The sequence below is a fragment of the Fomitopsis serialis genome, assembly GCF_022376445.1.
Source record: "Fomitopsis serialis strain Sig1Antser10 chromosome Unknown B0H18scaffold_250, whole genome shotgun sequence".
In the NCBI taxonomy this organism is placed as follows: Eukaryota; Fungi; Basidiomycota; class Agaricomycetes; order Polyporales; family Fomitopsidaceae; genus Fomitopsis; species Fomitopsis serialis.
Window position 1 is genome coordinate 1 of NW_025955210.1, and position 16,138 is coordinate 16,138.

Consider the following 16,138-nt stretch of genomic DNA (forward strand, 5'->3'; position numbering starts at 1 on the left):
GTCCCGTGCTGCGATTCAGGGCGTGGAAGAACTCCAAGATGGAGATCGTCGTCCCACAGGAGCTGAGGCCTAAACCTCCGGCAAGGCGCCACGCCCCAAGCCTCGGCAAGCCACTCCCGGACCGTCTCGCCCACGTCGCCGGCGGTCTCCCCGACGTCGCCAGCGATGAGGAATCTGCGGTGGAGACCGATGGAGAGGAGGACTTCGGCGAGGTGTTCAAAGCTGACTTCAGTACAGATGAGGAGGAGCAGCCGGTGAAACTGTCCCCGAAGCGCAAGGACAAGGGAAAGAAAAAGGAAGTGGTTCCCGCGTCGCCGGATGAGGACGCACCACCGCCAGCCCGAAAGGACAAAGGGAAGGGTATCGTTCCACGTACTGCGCCGTCGAAGCCCGAGCCCACTCGTCGGGCATCCGGAAATGACAGCTCGGTCACGGCAGGTCAGTCGGGCAGACTCAAGAAGCCCGCAGCAGTTGCAGCGGCGGCAAGGTCGTTGACGAAGCGGGCAACACGACCTCAAAGCCGGCAGCGAGCAAGTCCCGGGCGGCAAAGCGGGTGTCAAGCCCACCAGTGACCGGCCCGAGCCTGCCCCCGAGCCCTCTGTCAGCCGGAAGCCCGTCAAGCCCAAACCAAGGTATCGTACCACCACTGATCAGCAACCGACAAGGTCGCCAAGCAGCCTGACGCAAACCAGAAGCTGGGCCAGTCGGAAGAGAAGGCTCGGCCGAATCCGATGCCGACGACGACAACGAGGTGGTATTCTGCCGACGCGGGTAAGTAACGGTCAGTGTCGCATGTGCCACATCTAACATCCTTCCATTTTGTAGTCAAGCCGAAGAAGACAAGGACGCGCCGGCCGTGCGCACGGGTCGTCCTGGACCACAGCCACACGAGGATAGCCCGGCCGTCGCCGCAAGACTTGGGAGGAAAGGCGGCAGTGGATCAGGGAGCTAACCGTGGACGACGGCGTTATGAAGCTCGTAGACAATCTGCACCACCTGGTGGGTGTATCAGTTGAAGCCTGGGCTGCGTGGTGTTGACGAGCAGCGACCAGCCGGAGACCGGAGCATGGCAATCCAAGACGAAGTGGGATTGGGCCAGTTGGAAGTACCGCCGTGCAAGGTGCACTCCGGATATCCATAGGGACAAGGGTGTCCTCACGCAGTTCCGCTCCTGGCTCACCAGGATCCGCACAAGCCTCACCGACACTCCGATGGGCCGGGAAGACGGCCTCATGGTCACACTGGCCATTGCAATGGTTGTGAAGGACGTCGAGAAGAAAACCGAGCACCGGAGTGACGAGGAGGCGGAAATCCCGCAGTACGTGCACGAATCCCAACTGACTTACCGCTTTGTCGAGGAATTGGGGGAACATTGCACCGAGATCGCGGACCTATGGTCGGACATGGCATACCGCACGCAGAAAAAGCGGAAGGCGGATGGAGAGCCCGAGAAATCATCCGCCATCGGTGCCCGGGCAAAACGGGTCAAGCCGAACGTGTCTGCATCGCCGGCGCCGGGAAAGCGGTCGGCAAAGAGCACGAAGGCGACCAGATCGTCCACTCGCCGGCGTTAGAGATCATCCTGATGTCACGTTTGTACACTCTCAATTGCAATGAAATGCCCACGATGCTGTCTGTCCCACTCCTAACATGGACCTCTCGGGCCGAGTGTTTGAGGATATGCTCGGGCCGAGAGTTGATTGAGTTGCTCGGGCCGAGAGTTCGGTGAGATTCTCGGGCGAGGATTTGGTGAGATTCTCGGGCGAGAGCTCGGTGAGATTCTCGGGCGAGAGTTCGGTGACATTCTCGGGGCGAGGATTTGGTGAGATTCTCGGGCCGAGGATTTGGTGAGATTCTCGGGCCGAGAGCTCGGTGAGATTCTCGGGCCGAGAGTTCGTTGAGACTCTCGGCGAGAGCTCGGTGAGATTCTCGGGCCGAGAGTTGGTTGAGTGTTGGTGGGCGGTCAAGCTCGGTGCTCGCTTCAGTCTAGGAACAGTGAACTACTGTGTATTTCGTTGCCACAAGATACATTGTACAGATATTGGACTCTACGTTACAAGTCCATTGCGAGGACACTATCATACTACGACCCCCGGCATCTCTCACTCCAAGCCATTAGCACCACTCATGTCCTTCTGCGAGCCCAGCACGGGCGGTTCATTGTCTCCAGACTGAGGGGCCCCGGCCGACGGCTCAGTCCCAGTATTGTCAGTTGGGACAGGGGGCAGAGGTGGAGGTGCTTCAGCCGGCTGAGGTGGCACATCTGGGATGCTGGAGGAACCCACAGGGACGGCAGAGGACTGGCTGGTTGGTTTCGACGGCACGACCGGTGGCGTCGCCGGAGCTTGCTGGGCTGCATCGGGGTCGGGTGCAGACTGGCCGCCGGAGTTCGAGCCTGACGGGGCCGGGAGTGCGGGACGGCTCACCTCATGCGGAGTGCCCGTCGCGGTTGTCGGCATTGGCAGCGCGGTGTCGGCCGACGGCGGACGGGGAGGTGCGTTCGCGGCGGCCGCCAGCATCTGGGGCACTTGGCTGAACAGGGGCCTCGGCATGAAGCTACCCAGTCCGCCCGCGCCTGTGCCAAACTCGCGACTTGCCCATAGGAGGCGGGGTGGCAGAGCGGGAACCGCCGGGGGTCCCTGCGTCGACGGGCCGGGCACCGGAGCCTCGGATGTGGCTTGCGCCGGGGCCGGCTAGGTTACAGCGTTAATGTGCCGCTCGGACATAAAGGTACATCGTGGAAAGAACTCACTGTAGCGCGCGCACTGGGCGGCGATGCTTGCATGGGGACTGGTGGAGGGCGGGCCGGACCAATAGCGACGGCCGGCTGGTCTTCCACATCCTCCCCCCGAGCCTGACCTGTTCCCAGCGCCGGCCCAATGGCTTCCGGTGCGGGTGGTGGTGACTGGGACATCGACTGTCGCCCAGGACTGTTCATCTCCGCAGGGGGCCCTTCGTTCCCGCCGTCCACCATGTCGCGCAGGGCTTCGATGTACGCCGCCTGATTGCCCCCGCCCAAGAATGTAAGACCTGAAGGACATGTTAGCCCGAGAAAGCGAGGGGCATGGTGCGACTTACCAAGCAACCGCTGGTGCTCCAGCAGTGCATTGTTCATCGCCTCCAGGGCGGCCACCTGCTCGTTGAGCCGCCACACGTTACCTTCGAGCTCGCGGATACGTAGCTCAGTGTTCGCGGCGAGCTCGGCCTGACGTTGTAAGACGACCACGGGAGCGCCGAGAGAGCCGCCATCCCCGCCCGGAACCACTGGATACATACGCCCTACGACATTAGTGGGCAGTACCAGAGGCATGGGTACCTTTCACTTACTGATATCTGTCGGGTCGGGCGGCGGGTCCTGTGCAGTCTTCGCCCGCTTCCGTGGGGGCTCTCGGCCGGCATCCGCCTTGGATGATTCCTCGCCGTGGTCGGCCCTCCCCTTTCCTTTCGATGGTGCAGCACTCCGTCCTCGCTTCGCTGGCTGCTTCGTGACGGGCATTGGTCGCCGCGAAGGCGTATTGCTGCGACGAGTGCTTCGCCGCGAGCCCGTTGTGGCGACCGAGCCGGTGTCGCTTTCGTCGTCCGAGCCGGCGCCCGTGCTTGGGGGACCCTCGGCGACACTCTGCGACCGATCCGACACCACACTGCTAGCTCGAGAGCCAGAGCCTGGCGATTTCTTCGACGATGTGCCCGGCTGCTCTTCTGTGGCTTGAAGGTGCCCTCCGTGTCGATATCTACGCACCGTGTCTTCTTGACGTGGCAGAAATCCACGCCGGGACCTTCCTTTTCTTCGGCTTGCCGTCCTTACGGAGTGCTGACACCTCGGGTACCGAAATGTAGCATGGGAACCCCTTGCAGGCCGTGCAAGGAGGGTTCTGCAGAGGATGTGAGTGTGGAAAGATCAGGTTAGATAGGCGGAACGTACCCTCAGGTCCTTGTCAACCTCCTTCCGAGTTTCGCCTTCCGCGTTATAGTCCATTTGCCAGGCGGCACGATCCTTCTTTGCGGCCTTTGCGGCCTTTGCGGCCTTCGCATCCACCGTTGCGTCGCGCGTGTTCCGCTTGAGGATCCCCTTCTGCCCCGCTTTGCCTAACGTCCTGTCTGTTACCAATGGCCTCGCGACCGAAGCTCTGGTACTCACCTTTCCCCTTCGACTTCGCCTGGATTTCCTCCTCCTCCTCCTCCTCCTCCTCCTCCTCCACCTCGTCCTGCTCCTCCGCCTCCTGCTCATCCACGGAGTCATCGTCGTCCGGGCGTGCGCGCCGTTTACCTTTTGCCGACCTGGGCGGAGTTGCAGCGCGTTTACGCTTCTTCGACGCAGCCGACCTCTTTCTCCCCGAGCTGCTCTTCTTCACCACGGCCCGCGATTCCCTCGGCTCGTCCTCGTCGATCTCCATCTCGTCCTCATGCACCGGAGCCTCCTCCTCACCATTTGAGTCGTCTTCCGCAAGGTCCCGGAAGCGTACGGCGTGGCTTGGGCGGGATGGTCCCGCGGCTGCGTTGCCGTGGCTGGCGGCGGAATACAAGCCGGGCGGGGCGAGCGGGTTGTACCACTCGCAATCCGGAAGCCTGTCATCGAGGGGGGAAATCCGAGACAGCCTCACCGGGACTCCCTCGGAGTCGACAAGGTTGATCTCGAGGATGGCCGAGAGCAGCATCAGCGGGACAGTGGAAGCAGCTCGAGAGGCTTGTCCTCCGACCAGCACAGGGTGATCTCCTCCATTGCGTCACGCTGTTCCACTCTCTCAGCATGGCTTTGTCATGGGCAAGACATGTCACTTACCAAGAGGTCCACGAGAGGATCGAGCTGCAGAGTCCAAGGTCAACAACGCGGGAAATACACAGCGGGTATGCAACACTCACTATCTCCTCCAACAGCTTCTCCTCCTCGTCCGGACGAACCATGCGCCCCCCCAGCAACGTTACGAGACGTTTGTTTGCCTCCTCCAGATACACGGCGATTTCCGCCGGCGACTTTGCCGTGCGCGGAGGCTCGGGGTTGGCGGATGGTGGGGCGGTGGCGGTGGCAGCGTCGGTCGACATTTTGGGCGAGAGCAAAAGCGAAGCAGAGTGGATGAGGATGCGAGGACGGCGCGGCAACAGACAGTGGACGCGGGGTGATGAAAGCAAGAGACAAGCGAGCCGAAGCCACACCGATCGTGAAGATCAACACCGACGGTCACGTGCACACGGCGGGCCGCGGGAAAATTAACCGAACATGAACATCGTGATGGCGCGTCGCGTTGTTGTTGCCTTCCATCATCCAAGATGTCTACGCAAGGTACGGTGTATTCCACCCTCTGTGTTCTATTGCTGACTACCCCGGATAGGTTCTTCCGCTCGACCCGCAGCAGCAGAGGAAGATTCGAGCAGTGCTCGCATTCGGGCCGATGTGACGTTGGGACATACGGCTAAGGATGCTGCGGCTGCTGAATCTCAGGTACGTGGACGTTCAGCTCGAAATTCGGTATTACACTAACAACAGGTCGTCCTAGCGGGCGACACAGACAACGGCCAATGCGGATAAGCAAACTCCGGCCACAGCAGCCGGGGATATGAAGGCGCCAACCTACCGTGTGCGGCCGGGAGGGTTCAATGTCCCGATGAAGCGCAAGGGCTCGCATGCCCCGCCCGACAATGTACGTATATTGGATCATTTACTCTAACACTGACCGACGTGTATGCAGGGCCAATCTCACTCTGCCCGGCGCGAGACGGATCACTTGGATGGCGGGGAATCATCGCAGGCCCCGGAGAAGCGTGTCAAAATTCCGGTGAGTGCGGGTAGTGCGCTACTTTGCCAAATGCTTCGCGCTAATCCACCCAATCAACCAGCGAACCACCACACAGGTTCTCCCGGCGGACGCGGACAAGGGGGTTGCGAACGGCGCGCAGGCTATCCGAGGAGAACAAAGCCGAGATCCGGGAATGCAGGTAAGTCTTCTCCACGTTACCTTGTTCATTATCTTGTCTTCCATTGTTTTCGTGCTTACTGCGATGCCACACCTTCTAGGCGAATCCACCTCCGGCGCAAGTCGCTGCCGGGGGCCCAATCAGGCTCGGACGATGGGGCATCCCTTTCAAGCGCAAACCTGCGGTAAGTCATTGGAGCTGGGCTGGTTGCTTTACACTCACAAGGCGTTGCATCAGAGCCTCACCGAGGTATCGATGCCTACGGGTTACTCCCCGTTGTCTCGACAGGTGCCTCTCACGGGAAAGCAAGTGGGACCGAACGTCAAGGGGGGGAAGCAAGTAGTGACTCCGACGTCGTCATTGTCGGCCACACAAAGCCGGCGACGCAGAGCACAAGTGCGGATTCTGACATGGAGATGGTGGACGAAGGGAACAAATCCCTGAAAGCCGGTGCCACCCAGATGAGCCCGCCCCACGTCCCCGCCTCTACAAACCCTCGCCCACGCCCTCGCGCTCTGAAGGTTGCTCGGCCCGACGTGATTGGCCCCGCCGCGGTGGGTCAGGACAAACCCGCTAAGCCCGTCAGTCCAGCGGCGCAATCGGTCAACTTGGGGCACACATCAAGGCCCCGCGTCCAAGCTCATGCCCCGGTTCAAAAGAAACCGGTGTCTCGTCACGGTGCGAATGAGTCTGGCGGGGCTCCGGATCCAACCATTTTCGAAGACAATGAGGGCGAGGCCTCGGTACGTGTTCATGGGATATTTCGCGACTTATGCTCATTGTAGTCGTTCCCAGGCTTCAGAAATTACGCAAGGCATGGAGAACAGCACTGAAGACGGTGAGTGACCTTTGTACACAGCTCTTCGCAGCCTGGTCTTCGGCACTGCACCCATCGTCCGGGGCGTGCTTCGAACCGAATGCCATATGCAAGCCCGGTTAGCGGTGTAGGCTTGGGCGTGCATCCGGACTTTATGACAGCCGAGTGTCAGGTCTGATGCGACCATGTTTATAGCATACCGAGTACACGACGAGACCATGCTGCTTGGCAGGGAAGAAGACCCGTTTTTCACGTTTTCGGTGACAATGACTGCACGTCACGATCCCGCAAATCACTTGTGGGAGGCAGACGGTCACCCCGATGTGGACTGGCCGCCAAACTGTACTGTCGTGTTTCCCAGTGTGCGATTACTTGATTTACTAACATTTCGGTACTCAGTTCCCGGCCCAGCGTTCACCGGTGCCACACCGACAAGGGTGGCCGAACTACAAGCGGAGAAGGCCATCATCATGGCTCGCATTGACGCACTGACTGCACTTCAAGCAGCGAACACTCGAAACCACCGCGCTGTTGACTGGGTGACGGAGTACTATCAGGCGCGGAGTCGTTCGGGATAACGGACATAGTCGCAATGCATGTAGTAGTTAGATACGATGCTGTTGAATGCTACCCTGGTCTGTGGTGACACTCACGCGACCGCCCAAAAGAAATTCATTATAAGCCCAGAGTATGAATGGCGAGACAAGCCAGCATGCTATACGAGAGGCCGGCCGGACCGTTATAGTGTCGGGCCGAGCATGCCTAGCCAGCCCCGGGAAGGTCCTGCATGCCATACGAGAGGCCGGCCGGACCGTTATAACGTCGGGCCGAGCAGGCCTAGCCAGCCCCGGGAAGGTCCTGCATGCCATACGAGAGGCCGGCCGGACCGTTATAACGTCGGGCCGAGCAGGCCTAGCCAGCCCCGGGAAGGTCCCTACATGCCATACGAGAGGCCGGCCGGACCGTTATAACGTCGGGCCGAGCAGGCCTAGCCAGCCCCGGGAAGGTCCCTCCATGCTATATGAAAGCCCGGCCGGACCGTCAGGACGAGCCCGGGCTAGGTCATACATGCTATGCGAATGGCCGGCCGGAACGTCTCAGCTGTAGTCTCCATAATCCCCCATGACAACGGCCGCCACGTGTAGCATGGCATTCATGGTACACCGGCCGGGGCGCTGGGAGCGGTCGTGTTGACTCCCCGGCCGGTGCGTTTCACATGAGTAATCGCATTGTACGGCTGAGCCTGCCAGACGGCTCTGGAGACCTATGTATCCTGGACACCCACACCTCCCCTTGTATCTGTTCAGCGCCGGCCAGAACGTTCCCAGCATCGCCAGGCATCACCGGCCGGAACGCTTACAACGCCCGAGTGTTTGCTCCGGTCGGCCTCCGGGCCAACGTTGCAAACAGCCGAATCTCACTCCGGGTTTACCGTTGATAACGGGTTAGACACACTAAATAATGTGATGATGGGATAGTAACAGAGCGTCGAGACGGAGCCACAGAGAGGCGCGGTGGCGGTGGGCGACAAATGGTGGCGGCGGAGGGAGACTGGAGGGGATATAAGTCAGCACGCTCGGGGTATGGCGACGCAGAAGCCTCGGAAGGGGTCAAGCAAGCGGGCGTGCGTACAGCTGACGCATGGGCGACAGAAGGCCCGCTGGGAAGAGGCGAGTCACGAACCTCACGCAGAGCAAGTTGATGCGCAGGTGGACGCGCGGGGCGAGTGGACACATGATCAGGCGGAGGGAGAAGTGGACGGACGGATGACCGGGCGGATAAATGACCGGGCGGACGAACGGACGGGAGTTCAATATAGCTCGGTATTCCGATGCATGAGTACCAGAGTAGTCCAAGTGTTTGACGGTTGTAGTACTTAATGATCTTGTAGTGTACAACGCAATCATTATTCGTAAGGCTACCATATTGTCTGATACGAGTATTTACTACTCCAGTTGTTCATTAGAAACTTACTGGCCTTGTCAAGTACCGTATCCGAGCTCCAGTCTTGTGGTACTTGTGCAGGTAAGTCGATGGATGTAGGCTTTGGAAACTTCGGAATCAATTGACAAGACTGACGGATCGTTCTCAAAGGCACGATCTCCCCCGCTGAAGTCCCGTCTGCTCTCAGCGGCATCTTCTGGACATCGTACATCATGTGTACGGGGTCCGCTGAGGCCGGGAGCTTAGCGAACCATTCGACGTAAGCCAACGGACCTTCGTGAGCCCATTCCTCCGGTGCCTGCATCTCCGCCATCATCCCATGCTGGCGTATCTTCTGAGGTAAGCGGAAGATCACCTTCACCCTCCCAATTCTCGTACCTAGTCCCAGTCAGTAGTGTGTAAGTATGAAATGTAAGCATGAATATGTATTCTGAACTCACCTTGGAGCCCCGTTGCCTCCGCCTCGTCGCCTTGTAAAACCACTACGGTGTCGAACCTTGCTGCGTCTGTTCCGCAAGCCGGTTTGGCCTTGACAGCGTCGCGTTCTGGCTGAGTGTCGGTGAGTGGAATTGTTGTGAATTTGAAGTTGTGGAATACGTCGAGACGGGTGAATGGTAGGTATGAACTTGCCATGTCCAGTTCCTTAGGCGTAAGTCGACGGCCGAGTTTGAGCGAATATATATATTGATTCAGGGCTTTGGTGAACCCGCGAGCGTGGTGTCTGTCGGCGATCGACTGAATGGGTTGCTGGATGACAGATGGATGCTTGGGCATCATGAGACCGGTTCTGGGTCAGTGCGAGTGGGCTTCTGGAGCGACACCAGAGTCGTCAGTGTTGCCAGAGTCCTCTCGAAGCCTCTGGCGAAGCGTTTCGAACATCGATATCTTCTCCTGGCGGTCCAACCACTTGACCATCTGAGGGCGTGCGTCGCGATGATTGGAAGCTCGCCACGCCTTCTTCGCACAGTCGATGTGCAGCCGTTCGAACATTTCGGTATTGTAGTTGTCCGTCGTCCCGAGGTTTCGAATAGAGTCGATGTAGTGATGGAGTGAATGGAATTTGGGGATGTTGAGGTGCTCACGGATGCCGAGGGTCTTCAAGATCGATTTGTGCTTGTGGTAAGTCTTCAATATGTTGTCCATGTACGACAGGGTCGTCTCGTCGTGAGTTGGATACTGCGCGAGATAAATGAAATCAAGGAGCACGTGGAAGGTGTGGATGATGGCGCTAGGGACACGACCTACAAGACACCCCAAAAGGATACGAGCCATGTCTTTGCGCTCGCTCCCGGACACCTGTGAAAGTGCGGAAATTCCGTTCTTGAAGTGCCGGGTTCCGTACGCGGGCGGAAGACATCGAATGCGTGCGTCGAGTTCCTTCTCGTCCATGACCTCGCCGCACCATTCGACGACATGCTTGAAGACTCCCTGGTAGAGCTGGTGGAGGACATCGGGCGTGATGCACATGTGTATGTCGGTGAACGGTAGGTCTTTCCAGAAGGGCTCGACGACGTAGCCAGAGACGTTAAACTCCTTGCACGCATTGAAGAACGGCGTCGAGCCCTTCGTCCCTTTCGCCTGCGCCTTGCGTAACACATCCAGCGTCCACAGCTGTCTACGTGGAGTTCGCGGTGAGTCTTCCCCAAGACCCGACTCCGGGCACTGGCACACGCTACACGTCCCGTACTTGGTGCAAGTGACCAAGCACTGTTCGGGGTAGTCTGCGACGTACGACGCAAGAACTGGGTGTACGCGGCGAACCTTTCCGTCACCTCCTGTAACGTCGATTCTTTTCTTCCCCGCCTCGATCAAAGGCTTGAGTATCATCTTGACAGACGAGTGGAAGAGCTGCTGCACCAGAGCGCGGTGCTTGCGCTCGGTGAGCCCAGTTGAGTCCACTTTGTCTACGGACAAGTAACCGATCAGTACACAAGCGTGTTCCGAGGGCTTACGTCGCAGGGCCTTCGGAATGTTGCCGAGAGTCAGATAGACAGGGTAAGCCGATTTATTGCCTGAGAACTGCGTGAGTTGAGTTTTATCCGTCGAGATGATGACCGGTGCCAACGCTGCGCCAGTCGGGAGGAGACTCTGTATTCAAGGTAATGTTGGTCATCGTCTTTGACTAATCAAAATGCGACTCACCTGTACCGCGTGCCACCACTTCCCCGTCCACATCTCTGAATAAATACGGTTCTTCTTCGACGTGTCAGAGAACATCCAGCTCGGCCGGTAAACGATATGGTCGGCGTGAGCGGGATTTCCAAGTAGAGCCTTGATGGCTTCGATTATGTCGCGGAACTGCAAGAGGTGCCGTTCGCCTGGCCGATCCTTGAACGATAACCATCGTTCCTTCCACCGCGCTCGCTCCGGTAGGGAGTCAACCTTTTGAAGGAGAGCTCTCGTGTTATGGTAAGACAACCCGAGTTTCTCCTTCACCTGGGTACTCAGTCAGACTCTGGAGTTGCACAGATCGCAACAAACGCACCGAAGGTATTTTAAGGAAACGGTCTACAGCACCCTGACTAATACCCTCTTTGACGCACCAGGACACTATCTCCCAGTCCGTTTCGGATTCGAACGGCTCCCACAGCAATCTAGGAGACTCGTTTTCATCTACGGTAAGCAAGCGTGTCAATGTTTGATTAGCAGCTCTGCAATCAGTACTCACCTGTGTCTCCTTGCCTCTCCGAGTCCTTCTTTTTCCTCTTTGCAAGATGGTGGCGCCACGCCTCTTGAACGGTCTGTCCATCGCCTATGACCTTTCCGGCTTTCTCATCTACTACTTCCACTCTTGCGTCTAGTGTTGCCGCGGCTTCGGCGCTTAATCGACTTAAGTCGGCTCGAAATACGGCTTTTCCGCGATAGCTTTCGAGCTGCATATGTAACTCCTGGTCTGAACTATAAGCTCATCTCTGGCTGAGTTAACATTTGACCGAGCTCAGCCCGTGGCTCAGAGCCGGCTCAAGATTCTTTTATAGCATTGAAATTGGCTAAGTAATACTTATTATTATCTATCGATCTCTATCAACGACTCGTTTACCGTAAGTCGCGCTACTCGCATCCGACTCAATGCTGTGATTTGGTGAGTTCGTGTACACCTGCCTCGGGATGGTATACGTCGAGGAGCCTGCCCACCGCTGCATGCTTCTCGCCGATGATACCCACACCGAACGTGCACATCATCGCGACAGCCATGTCAATGTAGGGCTGTGAGATGACCTGCCGCCCGTCAGCTCGAGTCTGCTCGACGGTGATCGGGTGATCGGTTCCTGCGCGTATGGTGCACACAGCAAGACGGTCGTCCCCTACTGCCGGTGTGCGGCCTTGCAGCTCGGAAGGCACGACCATTAGGTCATCCTGCAGTGCAAACAGGTTGTCTTCCTGGCCAGCAACGTGTACGACGGACTCTACGTTCAGCATTACACTTGCTGGCGTGGGCGCGGATGCGGGCAAGTAGGTGTCGGAGTGGGTACATCCGTCAAGAATGTACCTGCACTCGTCGATGTTTGGTGCTGGTCGGTAGTCTGTACGTCGAACCTTGGGCTCGGCGTGCTGATTGTGCGATGGCTGGATGTAGAACGGTGGGGCACGTCGGGTGTGCAGCGCTGCGCATTCGTCGTGTCGCCATATGTAGCAGCCAGTATGACTCTCAAGTTCGTATTGGCTGGAGACGCTCGCAGCGAGCTTGATCCGTGTGCCCTTCAGTCCTGCAAAGGCAGTGGGAGCGAGAGACAGCCCTGGGCCTCGAGATACTGCCATCATACTGGATGTTGCTGCCGATCTGGCGCTACTTCGTGCGCGTGTTCCCGGTGATAACTGTGTGCTCGCCTGGCACTGAGTCCTACACGAGTGTGCAGACCTTAGCGAGGAACCGTGCAGCAGTTTCGGCATTAACGAGGTAAATGTTCATACCATTCGAAGATCTCGACAGAGAAACTTGTCCAAGGGCAGCGAGGAGCAGCGCACCATTGCAGATACTCTTCGAGTAGCCATTGTAACAGGGCTCTTCGTCGGGATGCCCGCCACGACCCTGACCACCTCCAACAATGTCTTGTATGGACGCTGTCTGCGGCGACAGAACACCGTCCATACTGGAGTGTCTTTTAGCTACTCTGACCTGCACCGCCTCGGCGCTCCGAGAGTGACACAGACGTCGAGCCATCAGAGTATCGACTGACAATAGCACCGAAGCCGGCCCTTGGCACCAGGTAGCGACACGGAGGTCCGAGAGGGACATGGGGAGGTTGTACGCCCTGAGGCAACACGTCAACCGCCCGACTGCGATTTGACTGACAACACCAAGTTGCCTCGCGACCTCCGCCTCCAGAATCATGCCAGCGCTGACACACTCACCATGGAGCATCGTGGGCGTGAGCACGGCCGCAATAGCGTCAAATTGTCGAGGCTGCGCAGGCTCGCACTCATCGATGGTGACGATGTGCGCCTTGACGGTGATGGAACCGGTGTCGACAGAGAGGAACAGCCACTGGGCGACGGAGCGTGTCGCTGCGATGAGGGCATGTGGATGGCCGCAAAGGTTTTGAGCGCGGAAAACTTACTTTCATTCCGGACGGCAGCAGTCGGTCTGTGCGGGCATACAATGTCACAATGGTAGGAGGGCCGGTGGGAATAGGAGATGGACGCACTGTGGCTTGGCCATGTCATTGCAAAATTCGCGCGCCGGGAATGTTTCGAAGGAAACAGACGGAAGATGTGGTCTGGCTGCCAGATATCTGAGGACCAGATCACGCTCGTTATACCCGAGCAGGCGAAACATAGCAAGAGCATACCTATCATACTCACATTAGGCAGCCTTTACACGACTCTCACGATTGCCGCTGTCCATGTTCACGCCCATACTCGCCGGTGTCCATGACATCTCTTCTGTTGGGGGGAGTTTCGTTACGACGTCGCACACGAGGAAGACATACGGGAGGATGGGTATCGGAAGCGTAGCCAGACGAATGGTACCTACCTCGAGCTTGCCAAGGACCTCACGACGTGCAACTCGTAGAATACACGGACATCAGTACTCACCATTTGTACCATCGCTGCATCCCTCCCTTCCTTGTGACTTCACAGTTCGGTCGCTTGCAATGATGTTGAAGTATTCGTAGAAGGAACACTTGAGGTAGTCGGCGAGATCAAGAAGCGATGACCGTAGACAGTGGGGATACAAACGGGCCCGAGCCACCAGTCAGCCAGACACCTGCCGAAGTGCTCTCGAAGAGCTTCAAGTCCATGTACCCGCCACCGAGTCCCAGGCATGCTGTGAGCCTAAAGCTAAAGGGAGGACTGTCACGGCGGTGTTGGCAGTCAGGATCAACGCAGGTCGGGCGCTAACTGAAGCCGACTGATCACAGCCAGCTATCAGGGAGTCTAAGGGAGCCTCAGGTTATTCTCCCGCCCACCATGTATACTTGGAATTGATAAAGATCGTGTAGCTACGTCGCGGCAGTGGAACAAACAGCTGACATCTATATTTGACAGCCCGATGGGATACGAAACTAGAAACATATGGTAATTGAGAGTTATACAGAACGAATTTACGGAATAGGCGGTAGGGGCACACTTGTGCGACCTGCTGGCGATGGAACATGCATTCTACACTGCACAGCGGAGTCAGGCAACGTACCACAAATGAACATATTACTCACCAGCTCGAGATGCCGATCTAAACGTGATGCCCATGAGGTGGTCCGTGGTCAACGGAGGCGTGTACATCGGGTTTGTGACCGTGAGATGGGGCTCGACGAAATAGAACGTCTTCTTATGCTGATCATGGTCTACACCACAGCAGGTCTGTATGTCAGTGCGTGAACAGCCACAGTCAGCGCTAGGTGCAAGAGTGGTGAGAATGAAACTCACAGCGCGGGCATGCTACACCCATACCTAGTCACCTCCACTCTACCGAACAAGCAGTGCGATCGAAGACGGATGCGAGGGTCGAGGTGAGGATGCGAACTTCGTCCCCAGTGAGAGCAGAACCTGCGGGTTGTCCTTAGAGAACACGCTGACGAGAGTGTCGATGAGCGCCAGCTCCTGGTGCTGCGACTGGTTCAAGCGGCCCTTGACCGAATACGCCTCCTTGAGCTTCTCCAGCGCGAGCACCAGGAGCTTGGTGTTGTGCTTGTAGTTAAGCGGCGGGAAGGGGTCAGCATGAGGGGTACTTGCGCTGAGAAGGAGGACGACTGACCTTGTACTTGTAACGGTACATTCCCGTAAGGGCACCAATGTGCGCGAAGATGTACTGCAACGCATCCACGAGCTGGGATGCATCGACGTTGCCGAGACGGAATTTGATGTGCGCGTTGACCAATAACTTCGTGAGACGACAGATTTCACGGCAGAGATGGAAGGCATTGCCGGATCGCGACTTCTTATGCTCCTTGGTCGTGAGCGTCGTCACCGGCTTCAAGGACATGTTGTAGTCAAGGTGGAGATAGTTCAAGTTCTGGTGAAACTTGAGCAGCGTCTGATACAATACATGAGGTGCTGAGTATCACGTACCGGCTGCGCGCAACGCATCAATATGCCAACATTCGGACCAGAAGGCATCCGCACCAGAGAGCCATCTCCTCCGCAGACGACCTGATCATCGGTGCCCTCCTTGACCACGTTACATGCTGCCGTCTGCTGGCCTTCTTGTGGAGCGAGAAGTTCCAATAAAAGTTCCAACCTGTTAGACGCAGTCAGTTTTCGCTGCTCAGATAGACGATGGGGACCTCAAGGTCTCACCAATTTCAGAGCTGGTCGTGCGACGTGAGGGAGCCGGTACTAGTGCTTTAGCGCCGAAGGACCGCGTCGCGCGTTTGACGCTGACCGACCAGTCGATTAAAGTTGTTAGTGCAATCAGCGTTGAAGAATAAGAGACAAAATCTGACAGACCTACTAATAACATACAGGAGGAATGATTCAAATGAAGATTTAACATCGGCAAATAATATTACTTGCGAGGGATGAGGCGCATTGCACCACTGTCGGGCGCTTGCAAACTGCCAGTGGCGTCGGGCGATCTTACACACAGCAAAGTTGCAGAATCGAAGTACTAGTGTATTGCATCAACATATCCAGTGCGAGAATCGTGTATCGAGCACCACCTGAGTCATCCTACGCTATCGTACATGCAACATGGAAGTAACAGAACAGATACATTGTACATCTGACACATCCGAGTCACGCCGCCTGAGCATCGTACATGGCTACGCGCATCTTTGTCAGTTAAAGTGGATTAACAAGGGTACTTAGAAGTACCTTAGGTCAGATTAACTTGGTACACTAATGTACTTCCTAATCTGTGATCCAGTATTGATCCAGGATTAGCAATTTGGATTTAGAGTTTGGATCAGTGTCATTAATCCTGGGCTAATCTGGGTGGATTAATACCAGCTAATCTGATGAGGCTACTGGATTAACTGATGATTTAAAGTGGATTAAGAAAATAAATGGCACCAGCCAGGATTGAAC

The 16,138-nt window shown here is 57.1% G+C and overlaps 2 protein-coding genes across 2 annotated transcripts; one reads left to right on the forward strand and one right to left on the reverse strand.

Annotated features, from left to right (window-relative positions):
* Positions 1-38: 38 nt before the first annotated feature.
* Positions 39-1,574, forward strand: B0H18DRAFT_1127401 (uncharacterized protein; the record flags this gene model as incomplete). Its single annotated transcript, XM_048035277.1, has 6 exons — positions 39-438; positions 521-637; positions 693-771; positions 826-856; positions 916-999; positions 1,053-1,574. The coding sequence occupies 6 exons, from the start codon at positions 39-41 to the stop codon at positions 1,572-1,574; spliced, it is 1,233 nt and encodes a 410-aa protein (XP_047885362.1).
* A 6,570-nt stretch (positions 1,575-8,144) lies between these two features.
* B0H18DRAFT_1127404 (uncharacterized protein) lies at positions 8,145-15,229 on the reverse strand (the record flags this gene model as incomplete). The annotated part of the gene is made up of 17 exons (XM_048035278.1): positions 8,145-8,278; positions 8,702-9,049; positions 9,112-9,220; positions 9,269-9,436; positions 9,491-10,282; positions 10,343-10,575; positions 10,624-10,759; positions 10,814-11,107; positions 11,157-11,284; positions 11,340-11,559; positions 11,807-12,378; positions 13,025-13,177; positions 14,329-14,507; positions 14,564-14,578; positions 14,637-14,800; positions 14,868-15,125; positions 15,182-15,229. The coding sequence occupies 17 exons, from the start codon at positions 15,227-15,229 to the stop codon at positions 8,145-8,147; spliced, it is 3,951 nt and encodes a 1,316-aa protein (XP_047885363.1).
* Positions 15,230-16,138: the final 909 nt, after the last annotated feature.